Source organism: Loxodonta africana, chromosome 12 (genome assembly GCF_030014295.1).
Source record: "Loxodonta africana isolate mLoxAfr1 chromosome 12, mLoxAfr1.hap2, whole genome shotgun sequence".
NCBI classification, from domain to species: domain Eukaryota; kingdom Metazoa; phylum Chordata; class Mammalia; order Proboscidea; family Elephantidae; genus Loxodonta; species Loxodonta africana.
The window spans coordinates 78,354,114-78,372,965 of record NC_087353.1 but is presented as its reverse complement, the minus strand read 5'-3'; the positions used below and the strand labels follow the sequence as shown (position 1 = coordinate 78,372,965).

Below are 18,852 nucleotides of genomic sequence, written 5' to 3'. Positions count from 1 at the left end.
CAATCAAAGCACAGCATTCAGGATTGGCCCATCCAGAGACAAGCTCCGGCTCTTATTGGATGCCTGTGAGAAGAAAGATGTTCTATCTATCTTGTGGATATAAACAAGGAAAGGGATTTCTGTGGCTTGCAAACAAAAGCACCTGATACCACGAAATGTACTTTTTTTACAAAATGTACTCCAGTTGATCCTCACATCAGTCCTATTAACCCCCTACCATCGAGTCAATTCCTAGTGACCCTAAAGGACAAAGTAGAACTGCCCCATAGGGTTTCCAAGGAGCACCGGGTGGATTCGAACTGCCGACCTTTTGGTTAGCAGCCGTAGCTCTTAACCACTCCATCACCAGGGTTTCCTCAGTTTTTTATTAGATGAGTACAATTGTGTTCACTTTACAAACAAGGACACTGAGACTGAGGGTAGCTAAGTGACTTGCCCACGGTCACCCAGTGAGGAAGTGGCAGACCCAGGTTTCGAACCTAGGTCTATTTTACCCTTATCCCATCACCACATTAAGCAATCATTCTAAGTGGATTTGTTTTCATTCCCAAGGAGGCCCACCTTCCTACAAATAATGGTTTGTAGATGGAATTACTGCCTGGTGGCATGTGCTGGTAGAGACAGTACCTCTTGGCTTGAACAAATTTTATCCTTTCTGGGCAACTCCATAGAAGATCTAGTCCTTCTTACACCCTTTCCCTGAGGGTACCTCTTGTACACTGAGCCTAGGAGAAACAGAGTGAGGTTACTGTGCGCCTCAAGGCCCAATTCTCCTCCCACGTTTCCCTTTTCTCCATCAATTTCCCTGTCAATCAAGTCAGTTGTACAATTCCTTAGGTGTAATTTGCTAAGAGGCAGAAAGGAAGGCTGTTAAGTGGAAGGCTGCTAAGGGGAGCTCCTTTTTCCATAGCATCAATGAACTGTTGTCTGGACGGGTACCATTTCATAGGAATTAATCAGGCTGGCTGACAGGAATCATCTCCACCCTTTCCCAATCGGCCTCAGAGCTCAGGACACTGCCCCTGCCTGAGCCTGAGTGTCGGCCGAAGGACCCCAGGGGGATCTTATATTCAATATTAACTTTTCTCATTCTCATGCCAGTGTCAAGGCTTCGTAGGCCCATTTCCCTGCCTGGGAGAACCAAGTTGTTTGAGGATGGGTCTGCTCCAGAGGGACCTCTTTCCCAGGGGGCCTGCTGACCTTACAGTTCTCACAGGGTGAGGGGCTGCCCAGACATTTGTGTCGGGGTTTATGCCCCCAACTTACCCACGTTATTCCCTGTATCTGTATAAAACAGTGAGAGAGATGCCTCTCCTTCCCGCGATTTTGTCTTCTTCCTCTTCCATTCTGTAGTCCATTCTTTCACTGACTGCGCTGGAGCGAGGGGACATTTGGCCTGTTGGCTGGAGCAGCCTTGTGGGTTCATGTGGTGAAGCTGTCCTGCCTGGCTTAGGGACTTCTCAACTTCAGCTATGCTGTGTCCTGGAAGATGGCACTCCAAGGCAGCCTTGAGGTGCCCCAGCATCCCTTGATCTTGCCTGGATCGGCAATAGCTAGAGCTACCATGTACCAAGTCGTGACATTGGGCAGTACAAATGATTAATATGCATGGCTGCTAACCAAAAGATTGGCGGTTTGAGCCCACCCAGAGACACCTCAGAAGAGAGGCCTGGTGATCTACTTCTGAAAATTCATCTCCTCTGACACACATGGGGTTGCCAAGAGTTGGAGTTTATTCAACTGCAATTCGGGTGAAGGTATGTTGGTAAGTGCTTTCCATACACGGTCTCATTTTATCCTCACAACCTCCCCAGTGTACAGATGAGACAAGTGGGACTCAGCGAATAAGAAGTAGACCCAAGATTCCAGCCTGGGTCTTGCTGACTTCACAAGCATGCCCCGAATCACTCTGCTATGCCTTTGACATTAGAAATTAGATACACGATCTTAGGTCCTATGAGCTGAGTACTTTCATAAAAATACTGGTGCCTTATCATAACCAACTGGCATGCTATCCTTAGTCTCTGAGCCGGAGTTTATCTGTAGAATGGGAAACTAATAGAGTACCTAGTGCATTGAATTCTTGGAGGCTTTAAATTGAACACTTTTAGCAGAAGGGCTGGGACATGATCCAGACTCTTAGTGACTCTCATTATTGATACAGGATTCACCATGGCACAGGGGCCTGCCCCAGCCATGCTCGTGCTATCCCTCCACTCCCCCTACCCAGTCTGGCCATGGCTGTGCCTTACCTGGTGAGGTGATTGCTTTGCCACTGAGTGGACGCCATTTCAGAGCTTTCAAGGGAGGACTCTTCTCTCTGTCAGAGTCATCTTTAATGGTCTAGAAAACAGGCAGTCTTTCCCATCAGTGGCCTGGTCTCTGTGGTGGGCAGTACCCCAGTCACCCCAGCCTCAATCTGTCAATTAAGAACCTTTGAAGAAAGGGGCTCAGGGGAGGCTCAAGGAGATGCCTCAGGACATGTCTGACCCATCTCCTACAGAAGATTCTGAGAGGATTCTAGGTTTTGAGGTGAAAAAGTACATATGTGTGTGTGTGTACGTGTGCGAGAGAGAGAGAATACGTAGAGAGCGCTAGGACAGCAGAGCGAATTTGCCAGAACTTTGTTCACCAGTTACCTGCCTTATTTCCTACCAGACAGGGATTTCTGGGCCTCCAGCATGACAAGCAACCATTCAGGTAATTTCTGCATCCCACTAGGCCTCTTGGTTTTAAGGGAGAAGCCCCTTTATTTCTGGGTATTAATGGAATTCAGAGATAGTTAAACGTCACCCAGAGCCTCATGCCAGCCGAGGAGACCTCTGGACCAGGTGCCATGAGAAAGTCCTGGGCACTGCCTCTCCAGGGAGCCTCTGGCCCTGTTTTCAGGAGGTCCCATTAGAGGCCTTGGCATGGCCTAAACTCCCCACATGGAGCCAGCTCAGGAACCATGGAAGTCCCAAGAGTAGGCCCTGGGATTCTGGGATTTCACCACAGACCACTGCACGGAAGGTAGGAGAGGGCAATGTATTTGGGCTAGCTCCTAAAACCTGGTGGAGTTCTGTGAACAAGGGCAGTGGCTGTGCGGACAGAATCCCCTGGGAGGTTTCTGCATTCAGAAAACCTGCTGTGTTCACAGGGATCTGTTGTCAGTGAAACACTGAAGAACTCACAGATCTCAGTGCCCCTTTTGCTCACGAGTGCTATTGATTCTAGGGTCTTTTCACTGTTACCCCTCTAGAGACTCCTTCTGATTGCTGAAAGTGTTTTAGGCAGGACAGATTTGACAGGCTGTGAATGGAGATAAGTCCCTCACAGGCACAGGCCCTCCCCCAGGCTCTTGCTCTCATCGGGCCCCTGTTAAGTCATGGGCAGCAGCACCAAGAGCCCACTAGATGCCCCTGAGAGGCTCTTCAGATCAGACTCCTGCCTTACAGCCACAGATGCAAGGGTGGGTGCCCACGCCATGGAGCCCTCAGCATGGAGCTTAGAAACAAAGCTGGGATAACCAGATAGAACCAAAGGTGGATGTGGGAGAGGAGGCCAGAGGTGCCCCCAAAGCCGAGAAGCAGGTCCCCCGGGGCATTCCTTCCCCTGGAGGTCGGAGATGGAGGCACCCCGGGACACCCATCACTGAAGACCCTGCCCCCACCCCTGCTGACCCTGGGCCCTGGGGCGCTTAGCCTCAGCCACATTAAGATCTAGGAAAGACCAGGAGACAAGATGGAAACCAAATCCTCTACGTGTTCTCAGCGAGGGGAGTCAAACCGTTCTGGCCACGGAGGGGGCTGTGTGCTTGGGAGGATGGAGGTTTCTGGGCTGACTTCTTTGCTTGAGTGTCTTTGGCTTTTCTTTAGGGAGAGCAGCGCTTTCCAGTTCTTTTCCCGACTGGTTCTTCAGGGAGGCCACGAGTAAGGCACACTGCAATGGGGGTGGGCGTTAGCAGCACCCCGGCTGCTGTGTACCTCCAGGCAGTGGACAGACACATACACAGACATACACTCACTCGTACACACATACACACACTCATATAGACATATACACATGCACTCACTCACACACACACAGATACAACAAACATGTACACACACTCATAAGCATACACACATACACATGCAAATACATACATACACATATACACATACACTCACTTAAACACACACATATACGCACATACAGACACATGCAGACACACATGCAGACACAACACACACATACACATTCACACACATACACACATACATATACTCACACACATATACACACACTCATATACACATTCATTCACTCCACACACACATACACATATGCACACTCACACACACATATAGGCACAACACGTATGTACACACACTCATACACATATACATGCACACACATACGCAAATACACATAAACACACACATACCTACAAACACACACTCACACACACATATACACACTTACGTGCACATATACACACTTATATGCACACACATACACTCACACACATGCACACGCAAATACACACATATACACGCATATACACACGCAGCAGGGAGGCTGGGTACCCTGGGACCTCTGGCATCCCCTGGATTCCTCTTTCTGCCTTTAGAGTGTGGCCTGGGGCTGAGAGCACTGCAGATAAAGGCTGTTAGTAATAATAACTACCATGTATGGAGGGCGTTGGGCTAATAAATGCCTGGTGCTCCTGAACCCTGTGCCAACAAGCTATGCCAGCTATGCCAGTGAGGCAGGTGCTATTGTTATCCCCATCTTAAAGATGAGGAAACCAAAGCTCCATGAGCAGAAGGGACTTGCCCTAGCGCCCACTGCTAAGTATGCAGAGGAGCTGCCATTCATACCGGTTGTGGGAGCCAGGGGTCTGTTTCCAACACCAGTGCTCTTCCTGTCAGACACTGTGTGCCCAGCAGCCACCAATGCTGACCTGTCAGCTCGCCATGTGCCCAGGCTGTCTCCAGACGCCAGCCAGACAGTGGTACAATACTTGGTTCCTTTTGTCTACAAATTTCTCAGTTGCCTAAAATGCTCTCCAGGAATTATTCTCAATCCCTGGGTGGCACAAATGGCTATGTACTGGACTGCTGAGAGGTTGGCTGTTCAAACCTTCCCAGAGGCACACTGGAAGACAGGCCTCGCTATCTGCTGCCAGAAGGTCACAGCCTTGAAAACCCTATGGAGCAGTTCTACTCCGCACACATAGGGTTGCCATGAGTGGGAATCGGAACTGACTCAATGGCAACTAACAACAACAAATTATTCTCAAAGCACTAGAAGACACCATTAAAATGCAAACAAGGGTTCTATGAAAGGTGGATGAAGCCATTCTTGTCCATTAACACCTTGTGAATGAGTTTATCAGATGAAGGATGGGACTGTTGGCACCTGAGGAGAGGGTGACAAAGCCCAAAAGAGGAGCTCTCTCAGGGAGGATGTCTAAGGCAAGTCTAAGGGAGCACAGGGGAGGGAAAGAACATGGAGACACACTCCCTCACCTCAAGGAACTCACAATCTAGTTCGGACGATGAGTCCTTCCTGAGAAGGGATGTACTTAAAATGGGAGGCAGGCTGCAACTAGATAGACAGGATGGTTGCACAACATACACTTAATGCCACTGAATTGCATACTTTAAAATGGTAAATTTTATGTTCTGTGTATTTTAACCACACCCATTGCCTTTGAGTCAATTCCTAGACACAAAGACCCTATAGGACAGAGTAGAACTGCCCCATAGGGTTTCCAAGGTTGAGACCTTTATGGAAGCAGGCAGCCACATCTTTCTTCCTCAGAGCGGCTGGCAGGTTCAAACTGCCAACCTTTCAGTTAGCAGTCGGGTGCTTAGCCACTGCGCAACCAGGGCTCCTTCTATTTTACCACAATAACAACAAAAGAGAAACTTAAAACATTATTTTTTTTAAAAGTGAGGCAGGAGGTGTCTCCTTCCCAGGCTCCTCCTGACTTGACCAGGGCCATCCAAATGCTCTCTGTCTACTCCCAGGGCCTGAACTGTCCCAAATCTCATTCCTCAGCCCAGATCCTTTTTCTGACCTGGGATGAGAATAGCAAGTAGAGGAGACAGTGGGTGCAAAGGCCCTTAGATTAGGAGCGAATTTAGGAAAGAGCTTGATGCGTTCAGGAACTCAAAGGAGGCCAGGGTGGCCACAACATACAGACCCAAATCCAGTGCCTTCTAGGAAACACCAGTGTTTCATCTGAACCCTGGTTGTCAGTGGATCGGGACACTAGGCTCACCTTTTGGGAGTAGCTGAGAGCCTTTTCCATCTCAGACACGATGGCGTTGATGTCATCACTTTCATAAATGCCTGGAAACAAAGCACAAAGTCAGCGTGGGGAAGGGATGTAGTCCTGGCAGTGGCCATATGGAGGTGACTCCAGCCTGAGGGCCAGGGTGGGGCCTCCGCGGGCTGAGCTGACCAGTGACCACTGCTACACCATTCAGTGGTGAAGGGGACAGGCAGAGACAGTGAGGTTACCAAGAATGGGGCTGGCCTGGGGACCCAGTGCCCTGGCATCCAGCCAAGAGCTCTCAACTCCTAATAAGAGTAGGGTTAGAAGCACAAGCCTTGCTACCCCATGAATAAAAACACGCACCCTGGAATTATTTAAAATAGCTAATATCTATAGGAAATATTGGTGGCTCATTTGAAAGGGACTAGAGTAAGAGGGGAAACCCTGGTTGCACAGTGGTTAAGTGCTACGGCTCTTAACCAAAGAGGTCAGCAGTTCGAATCCACCAGGCACTCCTTGGAAGCTCTACGGGGCAGTTCTACTCTGTCCTATAGGGTCGCTATGAGTCAGAATCGACTTGACGGCAGTGGGTTTTTTAGAGTAAGAGGCTAAGAACACAGATTGAAGCTGGTCTGCCCAGGTTCAACTTCCGGTTTTACCACTTACTACTTGTATGCTGGAAACCCTGGTGGCGTAGTGGTTAAGCGTTACAGCTGCTAACCAGTAGGTCGGCAGTTCGAATCCGCCAGGTGCTCCTTGGAAACTATCGGGCAGTTCTACTCTGTCCTACAGGGTCGCTGTGAATCGGAATCGACTCGACAGCAGCGGGTTTTGTTTGTTTGACTTGTATGGTTTCGGGTAAGACAGTAAGCTCTCTATCTCAGCTTCCCTATCTGTGAATCTGGGATAGCTATAGTACTTATTTCATAGGCTTGCTGTGAGGAATGAATCATAATACACGTAAAACGCGTAGAACAGTGTCTGGCATTTAATAGCTGTTATATGTTGTTAGTTGCCATGGAGACGGCTCCAACTCATGGTGACTCCATGTATAACAGAACATAATGTTGCCTGGTCCTAAGCCATCCTGAGAATCATTGGTACGCTTGAGTCCATTGTTGCGACCGTTGTGTATTTTGATTGCCTTCTAGCCTAGGGGGCTCGTCTTCTAGCACTACATCAGACAATATTCTGTTGTGATCCAAAGGGTTTTCACTGGCTAATTCTGGGAAGTAGATTGCTAGGCCTTTCTTTCTAGTTTAGTCTGGAAGCTCTGCTGAAACCTGTCCACCATGGGTGACCCTGCTGGTATTTGAAAGACCGGTGGCACACCTTCCAGCATCAGAGTCACCACAGTATGACAAACCGACAGACAGGTGGTGGAGCTGTTATAGAAGTGCCATTATTAGTAATAACCAAGAATAATAATTTAAATGTGCATGCCCGGCATTTTTTTATGGAAAGAAAGAGCCGGGAATCAGGGTCCTAGAGTTATAGCTGGGCCACGCCACTGTGTGTCCACAGGCACATCACATGCTGGGAGTCATTTCTTCATCTGTAAGTCGGGGAGGCTGGAGTGTACCAGTGTGTCCCAAGCCTCAGCCACTCCCATGTCCCTGTCACAATTTTTGCCTTATCTGCGTTACCACCTAAGCCATTATTTCCTTAATATATGTGTTTAATCAGTTCACTTTTTGTTTACTTGAAAGTATATTTTAAAAACAAAATTTAGGTCACTGCTTACAGTGGCAAGCTGGTATTTTTCTAAGAAATGTTGAAACAAGCATGTAGCTATCACAATAAAAAAATGTTCCTCTGTGTACCACCTACAACGATCTTGTGGGACCCCCTGTTATGAATACACCACCCTTTAGGAAACACGAATCTAGAGGATCTTTAGGCCCCTTTTGGCTCTAACATTCTAAGATATTTTAAAGTGGTATGTGTTGCTAGGCTGCTGAACAGGTGTCAGTGGAGCTTCCAGACTAAGGTGGACTAGGAAGAAAGGCCTGGAAATCTACTTCTGAAAATCAGCCAATGAAAACCCTATGGATCACAACAGTACCATCTGCAATCGATGAGGGTGGTGCAGGATCTGGCAGGATTTCGTTCGATTGAGCATGGGGTCGTCATGAATCAGGGGCTGACTTGATAGCAGCTAACAACAACATGTCTAAATGTGGTTTTCACATACAGCTTTTCTGGAATACGTCTACTGCATATGGGAGCTATGTTGGTACTAATACAGCTGACTGGGAAGAGAAGTGGAAGGGTCAGCCAACGCTCACACACCTGTGTCTCCAAACCAGTGGAAGCGGCCGCCAGCAGCCCGGGTGGCCTCCCTGTAGGCGTTGGCTGTGTCAGTGCAGCTGGCATAGCAGGCAGGGGGTGTGCTGTCCATCTCTGGCTCACCCACGTAGAAGAAGCACACATTCAGCTGGAGGTCACAGCCCCCACAGGCCTCAGCCATGTAAGCACTCAGCGTGGGCTGTGGGGGAGCGGGAGAGCAGGAGAAACCCACAGCTATGGCCTCAGGTCAGTTCAGCCTAGTAATCTTTCCTGAGGCCCTACTGTGTACCCAGTCTAGCACTCAGCACTGAAGATAGAGATGAATGAGCCTGGGTCACAATTTCAAAGCGGCCTGGGGAGGTGCCCAGAGATCCTGGCTATTATTTAAGTGTGGTCTGTGGACCAGCAATAGAGACATCCCCTGGGAACTTGTTAGAAATGCAGACCCTCAGTCCCGGCCTCGGATCTCCTAAATCAGAACCTGCATTTTAACAAGATCTCCAGTTAAGTTGTTTTAAAGTTTGAGAAGTGCTGGTTTAGAAAGTCATGCTGGAGAAACTAGTTGCTAGGCTTCCACCTGGGGGAAGATGTGGGGTCACTAAGGATAATGGGGCCCAGGACCCTGCCTACTCACCATGTCCTGGTCGGGGATGCCCCCAGTGAAGAGGTAGATGCCTTGGGATTGGTGTTTGTCTTTGTCCTTGAAGTCCACTTCCACTGCCTTCCGCAGGGCGCTGAGGACATTCCTGCTGCCCTGGCACCGAAGGCTTAGGGCCCACCTGGGGAGGCAGAGGAAGACGATGCTGAGGGAGAAAGCCACCTATGAGGCCACACAGGGAAAGAGGGCTCATGTGGATCAGTGGTGTGGGGGAGGGCAGGGAGTGGAAAGCAGTTGTCTTCTGACTTCAGCCCACGTCTGGTGGAGGGCAGAGTCTCTAGTGAGCTACTTCCTGGCTGAGAAGATATAACACCAGCCAAGGCTGCACTTGGGCACAGCGTCAAGCAGTTACCTACCGCCAGGCGCTTTGTAGATTGTCGTGGCTCACAGGAACCATCTCAGGCCTCCAACTTTCAATTGTGCTTCCAAACCTTTGAAAGAACCAAAGAGGGCTTGTTCTTAGACAGGAGGCATGTCTACCCTGTGGCCCAGCTCTTTGGGCTCCCCAGGCTTCTAAAAGAAGCCCCCCAGGCTTCTAGGGGGGCAAAATTCTGATTACACCCCCAAAATGGAAGGATCTCACTGGCCTGGGCCAGTTATGGAATTTCCTTGCTCTTCATGGCATGTCCCAGCATACCCAAGGTGTGAACAGAGCTGGGCTGTTGACTGAGACGAGGCCAGGACCATCTTTAGCAAGCTTCCCACCTGCCTTGCTAACTGGAACATGTGCCCTCGCCCTTCTCCATGTGAACTTCCCCATCCCCCAAGGAACCAATGACACCACCCTTTTTTAGCACTGGTTCCCCTCATAATACACTTTCTGTTTGTACTATAGTTATTTTTTAAAAATATGCATATCTCATTTTTCCTGTAAGACAGCACTTAATGTGCTTGAGAAGAGGATTTATCTCCTGTATCAGGAAAAGGTGTCTCCTCTCTGATTTAAGACTAATTCCTCCACCTGGGCTCTTGATTGCATCATTGGCAATCTCTTCTGAGGCCTTGTCCCACGGTCACGTGTATGCACACACACACACGCACACACACACTCCCACTTGCCTCTACTTCCCTCTTCCCCATTGCCTTTCCACATGTTTAAGCCTTTTCACGCTTAAAAATAATTTCCTCCTACAAAAATAAAAATAAATTATAAAAAAATAATAACTTCCTCCTTCTTCAAATAGTTAAACATAGAATTACCGTATGACCCAGCGATTTCACTCCTAGGTATATACCCAAGAGAACTGAAAGCAGGAATGCAAACAGATACTTGCACACCAATGTTCATTGTAGCCAAAAGGTGGAAACGACATAAATGTCCATCAAAAGCTGAATGGATAAACAAAATGTAGTGTATACATACAGTGGTATACAGGTACCCCCCCTTCAAAAGTTTGCTTTATGCCACTTTTGCTTTTACGAATGACCTACATTAGTATCTGTTTTCACTAACTGAAAGAAATCCAAAGAGAATTTTCGCTCTTACAAAAAAAAGGGGAAAAGAGAAATAGAGTTCAGTGTTTGTTTTGCAGCAAGCCATTAAAGAGGCAGCTGGTGCCCCGAGCAGTGAGAGCGGTGTCTCCAAGCTGCTTCCCCGGGAACTACACTCGGCACCTCTGCATCACGCCGCCATAGTGTTGAAAGTGTTATTTTAGGTTTTCTGTGTTATTTGGTATGATCTGGTAGGTTACTTTTGGGGTCTGGGAATGCTAAAACAATTTTCCCATATAAATTAATGGTAGTTGCTTCTTCACTTTATACCATTTCGGCTTACAAAAGATTTCATAGGAACACTTTACTTTCGGATAGCAGGGGAAACTTGTACTACTCAGCCAGAAAGAGAAATGAAGTCCCAATACATGCTACACCATGGATAAACCTTGAAAAGGTTACACTGAGTGAAATAAGTCAGTCACAAAAGAGCAAATATTATATGATTCCGCTTAGATGAAATATCTAGAATAGGCAAATGTAGAGACCAAAGTTTATCAGCAGTTATCAGGGCTGGAGGGAGGAGAAAGGGGAGAGTTACTGCTTATTGGATACGGAGTTTCTAGTAAAGGTGATGGAAAAATTTGGAAATAATGGTGACGGTTGCACAGCACGATAAATGTAATTAATGTCACTGTATTGTACATATAAATATTTTGGAATGGCAAATATTTTGTTATATATTTTTACCACAATAAAAAAATCAGAACAAAAAATTCCTGCCTTCACCCGAAATTCTCTCTCTCTCTCTTTTTTTTTCCTCTCTCCCTCTCCCTCTTCTACTTTCTCTCCATCTCTCTCTCTTTCCTCTTTTCTCTTTATGGTCAAGCTCCCTGAAAAAACAGTATACCACCACTTCTTCATTTTCCTCTAGCTTATTCCCTCCTCAACCCATTGTGGTCAAGCTTTGAACTTCAGAGATTCTCTGGTAAATATTAGCAATGACTTCTTTTTTCAACCCTCCAACGGGAAAATCTCTATTATTGTTTGATAGTAAATCCTTTTTTTATTATTTATAAAAATTCCAACAATATACAAGAAGAGAAAATTCCTCTAATTGGATCCCCCCAAATTCGGTTAACTATTTGCTCTACACTCTCTCAGATTTTTAAAATGACTATGTAAATATATATCTTCAAAAAAGGAATTATACAATCTGTAGTTTTTTGTAGCACTTGTAACCTGTTTGTTTCCATTCATTGGACTTACTGAGGACATTTCTATATGTCTACTCACATTAACCTCTCTCATTCTTTTGAAGGGTTGCAGAGTGTTCTACTGTAAGGATTGTTTTACCAATGCCCTCTTGATGCTCATTCAATTTATTTCCAAATTTATATGTCTGCATTGACCATCCCTGTGCATTTATCTTTGCGCATTCATGTTAGTATTTCCGTAGGATATTCTAAAGGTTTAATCAAAGGAACAAAGACTATACACTTAAAAAATTCCATACAGAGAGCTATACCAAATTGCACTCCCATCAGCAGTTTCTGAGAGAACGCTTCTCCTCACATCATCACCAGCGTGGGCATTATCTATCTTTCAAATATTTGCCAATCTGAACTGAAAAAAATTATATCTCATTGTTTTCATATCAGTGACCTCTATCACCACACTCAATGGATTCCTTCACTCCTCCCCTTTCCTTCTTTGCTTCTACAGGATCTGTCTCTGGGCCTTTCTAAAACCTTCCTCCCCTTGACTTCCTAACATCATTCTCTCATGATTTTCCTCTTGCCTCTCTGGCTGTTCCTTTCTTGTGTTTCTTTGGTGATTCCCTTTTTCTGACCTCCCTCCTAATGTTGATGCCTCCCAAGTTGTCTTTGGTTGTCTTCCGTCCCTCTTGAACCTCTCCACAGGCAAAACTCATTCGCTCCCATGTTTTCAACCATATAACCAAAAGGCTGATAGCTTTTAAACCCGTATTTTCTGCCTAGGATTCATCATTGGAGTTCCCAGTAAGACATCTCGTCTTGAGAACCCCCTAGGAATCTCAAGCTCTACATGTTTAAAACCATCTTCCCCTCCAAAGATCTACTCCACCAGGGACAGCTGCATCTCTTCTCCATTCCTTCATCCTCTACAGTCAAACAGTGCTTATATTCTGTAGATTTTCACTCCCCAACACCTCTCATAGACATCCCTTTCTTTCCATTCCCATTGCCTTAGTTCACACCCAGCCAACACAAGTGCAGACTATCGCAATAGTCCCTAACTGTCTCCTTCCCTTCAGCATTCCACTTCCTCAATTCATCCTTCACATAGTTGCTTGAGCATTTGAAGATACAAACCTGATCATATTATCAACTTGCCTAAAATCCTTTAATGTCTATATGTTTCTACCGTGTACGAAACTCTTGAGCATGGAATACATAAATCCTCCATCATCTGTTTTTTTTTTTTTTTTTTTGGTCATGTACAATCGCTCCTCCTCATCCTTGCCCCTAACTCCATAACAATACTGAACTACTTGCTGGTCCCCAAAGTTTCCATAGTACCTCACTCCTCTGTGCCTCTGCTCATGTTGTTTCCTCTACTCGGGATGTCTTTGCTTCCCATTGCCCCCATCATTCTCGTGTGCTAGGCAAATAGCTGTTCATTTGTCAAGACTCAGCTAAAGGGTCACTTCCTCTGTGAAGCTTCCCGGACTTCACTCTACCCAGGCAGAATGGACTGATTCTGCCTTTGATTCCTCATTGTTCCAGATTCAGCCTTCTTCCTATTTCTACAGAAAACACTTAATAGCACTTATTTCTTAACACGCCTGTCTCCCACTACCAGGCCATAAGTTTCCTGAGGACAGGTATTGTGTATATTCACTTCTGTATCCCCAATGTCAAGCACAGTGACTGGTATATGGCATGCTTTCAACAAAAGTTTGTTGAATGAATAAATAAACGAATGGACACATTCTCTAAAACTTTTCTCTAAGCATTTTTCTGTAGTATTTATTAGGAAAAGATTAGACTCTAGTGCAGAATAATATCTACCGCTGACTTAATAGGTTTAGAACATGCCCCACGTAATGGGAAGTTGTGTAAAAATGTACTTTAAGTGGTTTCCTTTTCTCTTCTAATGAGTTAAAATGGTGTAAAATGCATATATATTAAAACGTGTTAAAAGGACAAATACTGTATGATACCACTTGTATGAAATATCTAGAATAGGCAAGTATCTAGAGACCAAAGTTTATTGGAGATTATCAGTGGTGGGTGGGAGGGAGGGTGCAAGGGGGACTCACTTCCTAGGGGACACTGAGCTTCTGTTAAGGGTGATAGTATAATTTGGGAATGGATGAGGGTGATGGTTGAAAAACATGATGAATATAATTAATGTCACTGAACTATACATGTGAAGATTATTGAAATGTCAAATGTTTTGTTGCATATATGTTTACCACAATAAGAAAAAATGAATCAGAAAAGATAATTTAAATTTAGAACTGCTATCTTTTATATATATATATATATATAATTTAAATTTATATTTGGAATCCTAAATGTTTGAAATCTTGTGGCTTGCTAGAACCAAGCTTGGCACTGAGGCTAGGGTATATACCTGGTAGCCATTCTTTTTCTCTTTCGTGTTTACCAGCTTGGAAGTCAAATGGGGGGCAATGGGCTGAGTTACTTTATCCTGGCTGATCAAGCAGTGTGTTTTGGGGCCACTTATCACCTTCGCCCCAGTGGGAACTCCTACAACCATTTAATTATTCAGTGCCCCAAACAATATCACCCAAATCAGATAAACTGGTGGCCATCATAGGATGCTTGGTGCTCCCAGCCTCGTCTCCCAGAGGCAATGGCATCCCAACACACTTGACCTTCCCTCCCCACCGTGAACACTTACGCGATGATGTTGAAGCAGTCCTTGTTGGACAATTGCTCCTCAAGCAGCAGTCGCAGGGAGTGTTGGATATGAATAATGTACATGGAATTGGTCACAGAGATATCGAGCAGTATAACCACCCTAAAAAGAAACACAAGCTTTACGAGGAGAACGGAATCTCTCAGATAACGTTTATTTTGTTCCATTTTACTATTTAAAGTTTTTTCCAGGGGAATTTTGGCATGCCAGATTCACAGCTGGCCAAAATCTTCTCCATGGTTTGAGGTCATCAAAGGGGTTTACAACAGTGGACTGATGGGGGGTCATGGAACCTTGTCTTCCAGAAGGTTCTGTAATGGAATAAAGTCTCAGAGAGTGAAGATGATTTAAGGGGCGGGGGATGATTTTCATGTTTCAAAGTACTAGCACTTGATATTATTATATGTTGAGGCCTTTGCAGGGAAAGCAGAGAGGAGATAAGCAAGTAATAGGGGGACAAGGTGTATCTAGGCCTCTTGGGAAATTTTTTAATCTTTTTGTTTCCTCTCTGCCCTGTTTTAAGATCTCCAGCCCCATTTTGCCTCCCCCTTCTTTTACTACTTTACATTTTATATGAACCTCACCCCTTGGTAGTTCTCATTTTGAGACAACTATGGATAGCAAAAGAAAATCCACTGAATTTGGAGTCAGAAGACTTTGGTTTGAGTACAACTTCCTACTAGCTACGTGGCCTTAGACAGGTCACCAAGCCTCTCCCATCCTTGGTTTATTAATTATAAGCTATTTATAATAATACTCAAAGCTTGCTTGAAAATAAGATCAACAGGAAAATAGAGGTGAAAGATGAAGATAGATTCTTGACATACGCGAACCCCTGGATCCAGCCATGCCTGAAGCCAGTTGTCAGATCTGTTCTAGAATTTTCAGTTACCTGAACCCAAAGCCCTTGTCTTGCTTGAGCCAATTTGCATTTAGTTTCTGTCACTTTTTAACTGAAAGAACTCTGAGTGTCACAATGGTAATATTATTAATGTTGATGATAATGGTGGTGACTTCTTTTCCTCCAGGGGGTTCTGCTGAATGATTACTGATCCCTGATCTAACAGAGACCAGTTTAGCACCATAGCAACATGCAAGTCCCCACTGTCAGAGGGGTGCTCACTGTGCACAAAGTACATTGGCTGGGAATCAAACCCAAGTCTCCCATGTGGAAGGTGAGACTTCTACCACTGAGCCACCAATGCCCACAGGTTTCAGTGGAGCTTCCAGACTAAGATGGACTAGGAAGAAAGGCCTGGCAGTCTACTTCTGAAAATCAGCCAGTGAAAACCCTGTGGATCACAACAGTCCAATCTACATCCAGTCACAGGGATGGTACAGGACTGGGCAGCATTTTGTTCTGTTGCACACAGGGTCGCTAGAGTCTGGGCCAAGGCAGTAGCAGCTAACAACAATGACAACAATCTAAGTGATAGATTCTGATGCTACTGATGGGGAATTCATGAGTGGGTAAGTGCTGTTTCACACACCAGACCCAAGGGAAGGGCACTGCTTTGGGGGAGGTACCTTTTCTCACAGACGGTGCCCCAGATTCTTCTGCTGGCCAGGGAGAGCCACTCGATCCGCCTCTCATACAGCCGCATAGCTCTGTTGAGCTGTTTCTGCAAACCCACAAGCAATACACAGTGAGTGAGGGGTCAAAGAAGGCCAATTAAGGGGTCTGTGGGGGAAGGGTGTAGACCTCAGTTGGCATGGTGTGTCAGGGCCGCAGGTACCCAGGCAATATAAACATTCTACTGAATCATGGGAGAGTCTGCCACAAGACCAGGAAGAGAACAGTCCAAGTATTCCATTGCCTCAAATGGGGTAGGAGGGATATCTTGTCCCAAAAGATTGAGATATTTGAGGTGTCCTGGTTCCTGCCCAAGGAGGAGGGTGTATCCAAAGGTCCTTGTGGGGAAAGTACACAGGCTCTGTTTACAAGAGGGATTTCAGCCAATGACTTGCTTTCTCCACATCCCATGGTACCTTCCTCCTACCCTCCTCTCCACACCCTTCTCCTGACCGATTGGGTCTATCACTGACCTGGTACTCATAGAGGAAGGGGGGATCCACGTGAATGTTCTTCACTGTCCCGTCATGCCACTCAAATTGTACCATTGCCTGCTGCACATGGGCAAGAGTGAGGGAGAGAGGAACAGAAGCAGATGTGGGGAAGGGATTGTAAGTTTAACTTGGGCACTGGCTCCCTGATCAGAAGCACAAGGGGGAAATGGGCTCTGAGCACATCTGGAGTCAGATCACCCTCTAGCAGCAGAGGGCCTTCAGGAGGGCAGTTCCCTGAATGAACCATGCTGACAGCAAGCCAGGCTGCCTTCTCAGGAGGCTCTTTTGAATGTCCACATCCTACTTACAATATACGGTAAAAGGATTTTGGTAGTAGACAGCAGTGTCAGAGATCTGAAAACATAAAAGCCATGGATTCTTAGATTTGGGAAGCCAGCTAGGCCTTCATGGACACTTTGAAAATCCAATTTGTTCATCCCGTTCTTTCATCTTTCACCAAGCCATCATGTCCATCTCTCTAATACTTCATCCATGCAGTCATTCATCCATCCATCGAAAACTATACATCCCTCACTCCATTCCTCTTTCCTATCATTCTTCCATCTTTCCACAGTTCTTTCCATTCACCTATTATTCCTTCCTTCCTTTTCTCCATCCTTCTACTCTTACTTTAATTTTTACTTTCATGTATCCCTTAGTCCATTCCCGTCATCCATTTTCATTTCTCTTTCCATTCTCCAATCTATTCACGTTTTTATTTTTTTCATCCATCCATTTACCTATTTTCCTTTCATTCATCAATATTTCCATTCATGTACCCACCCATCTTTTCACCCTTCTTTCTATCCTTCCTTCCATCTAACCACCCACTCATCCACCTAGTAAACATTCACTGACTTCTTGACTGTCAATTAACAATTGTCAATTGTTGAGGATACAGAGTTGGAGAAGAGATTCTCTTAAAGGGCTCATACCATCTGGTGGGGATTTAGACATATAAAAACAAAAGCATATTAACATGTCATAGGAGCTCTACAAGGCATAGTGAGGACACAAAAGAGAGCGAGTCTGCTCTGAGTGGGGTGGAGGAAAACCTTCATGAAGGAGGTGACCATGGCACCAAAAATTCTTCCTCTTGCCCCATCTCCCAAGCTACATTTTCAGATCTTTGAAAAAGAGTAGCTACAGTAGTTTTGATGAGAGTTCCAGAGTTTTGACTGACAAAGCCTGTATCCCACTTCAGGCCACCAGGCCCCACACTCCTCCGTCTCCACCTTCTGACCATTATTGCCTGAACATTTAAGACAGGAGATTCCACAAAGGAACTCCCATGCAGAGAGGGCTGGAGAGAACTCTATGTCCTTTTCAAATTACCTCATAGATGGTTGAAGATACCGTTTTCTGAAGAATCGGCACAAATTCCTCCACGGGAGAGAATGCATTGGGTGCCAGAACCTGATAAAGACTTAACTTCTTGGCTGTAAAAACAGTGGGGTTTGAGGCACTCTTCATGAAGCCCCAAAGGGTTCAAGCCTTTTAGTTAGTCATCTGTGTCCTGGGTTCTGCTATCTTTGGGGATTTACCTTTTAGGCCATTGATCTTTAGCCATTCTGCAGAAGTCTTGTCCAAGTTTGGGAACTCGATTGTGAGAGGGCCCTCGTGCTTGGGGGGTTTAGGCAAGAGACTTGTGAGTGGCCCTTTTGCAATCTCTGTGGAAATCTAAATTAAATAAAAAAGTCTCGTTGCATATTCATATTTTAGAGCTGGGAAGTCCTCAACCTCCCCCTGCTCCCTGCCCCTGCCCCCCAATACACACACACACACACATACACACACACACACACACTGTCCCCAAGTGGAGCATCTTAAACACTACCTGATAAATTAAAGACAGTTCTACCTTCCCCTCCCACCATTCCCATCCTCTTTTCTGAGATTTCTGGACTTCTGAGGAGGGAGGAGATGTACTCAGCAACTCCCTTCCTCCTTCATTTACCATCCTTCTTTCCCCTACTCTACCTTCCCGCTGAGATCAGCACCACAGGCTCCAAGATGATGTAGAGCCCCTCCCAGATGATGGGTTCAAAATGTTAGGCTTCAGAGAACTAAAAAGTAGTTCCTACATCAAATTGTTTAGGGAGCCTTGATCTAGCGCAGACCCCTCCCTCTTTAAAAATGAAAATAAATAAATAAAAATTGAGGGTCTGAAAGGTTAAATCACATAGCTAGTGTATGAAGTCAAACATCAGAAAAGCGAAAGGCAGCT

At 45.7% G+C, this 18,852-nt stretch overlaps 1 protein-coding gene across 20 annotated transcripts in view; it reads right to left on the bottom strand.

Moving 5' to 3' along the window:
* VWA3A (von Willebrand factor A domain containing 3A) overlaps positions 1-18,852 on the bottom strand; it is an 85,963-nt gene that overhangs the window by 9,744 nt on the left and 57,367 nt on the right. For 16 of the 20 annotated variants that reach the window (XR_010323646.1, XR_010323647.1, XM_064295665.1 and 13 more), the window contains 13 exons: positions 18,170-18,305; positions 17,961-18,064; positions 16,605-16,685; positions 16,086-16,180; positions 14,541-14,660; positions 9,554-9,628; positions 9,174-9,318; positions 8,543-8,738; positions 6,254-6,324; positions 3,769-3,921; positions 2,253-2,343; positions 1,267-1,374; positions 628-725 (listed from right to left, as the gene is read on the bottom strand). Coding sequence is in view for 17 of the 20 variants with exons in the window: in XM_064295665.1 (XP_064151735.1) it covers positions 628-725; positions 1,267-1,374; positions 2,253-2,343; positions 3,769-3,921; positions 6,254-6,324; positions 8,543-8,738; positions 9,174-9,318; positions 9,554-9,628; positions 14,541-14,660; positions 16,086-16,180; positions 16,605-16,685; positions 17,961-18,064; positions 18,170-18,305 (1,473 nt within the window). In the remaining 3 variants the exon portion in view is untranslated. Of the gene's footprint in view, positions 1-627; positions 726-1,266; positions 1,404-2,226; positions 2,344-3,768; positions 3,922-6,253; positions 6,325-8,542; positions 8,739-9,173; positions 9,319-9,553; positions 9,629-14,540; positions 14,661-16,085; positions 16,181-16,604; positions 16,686-17,960; positions 18,065-18,169; positions 18,306-18,852 lie in introns of those variants that run through there. The other 4 variants (XM_064295680.1, XR_010323648.1, XM_064295673.1 and 1 more) reach the window with 4 other exon arrangements.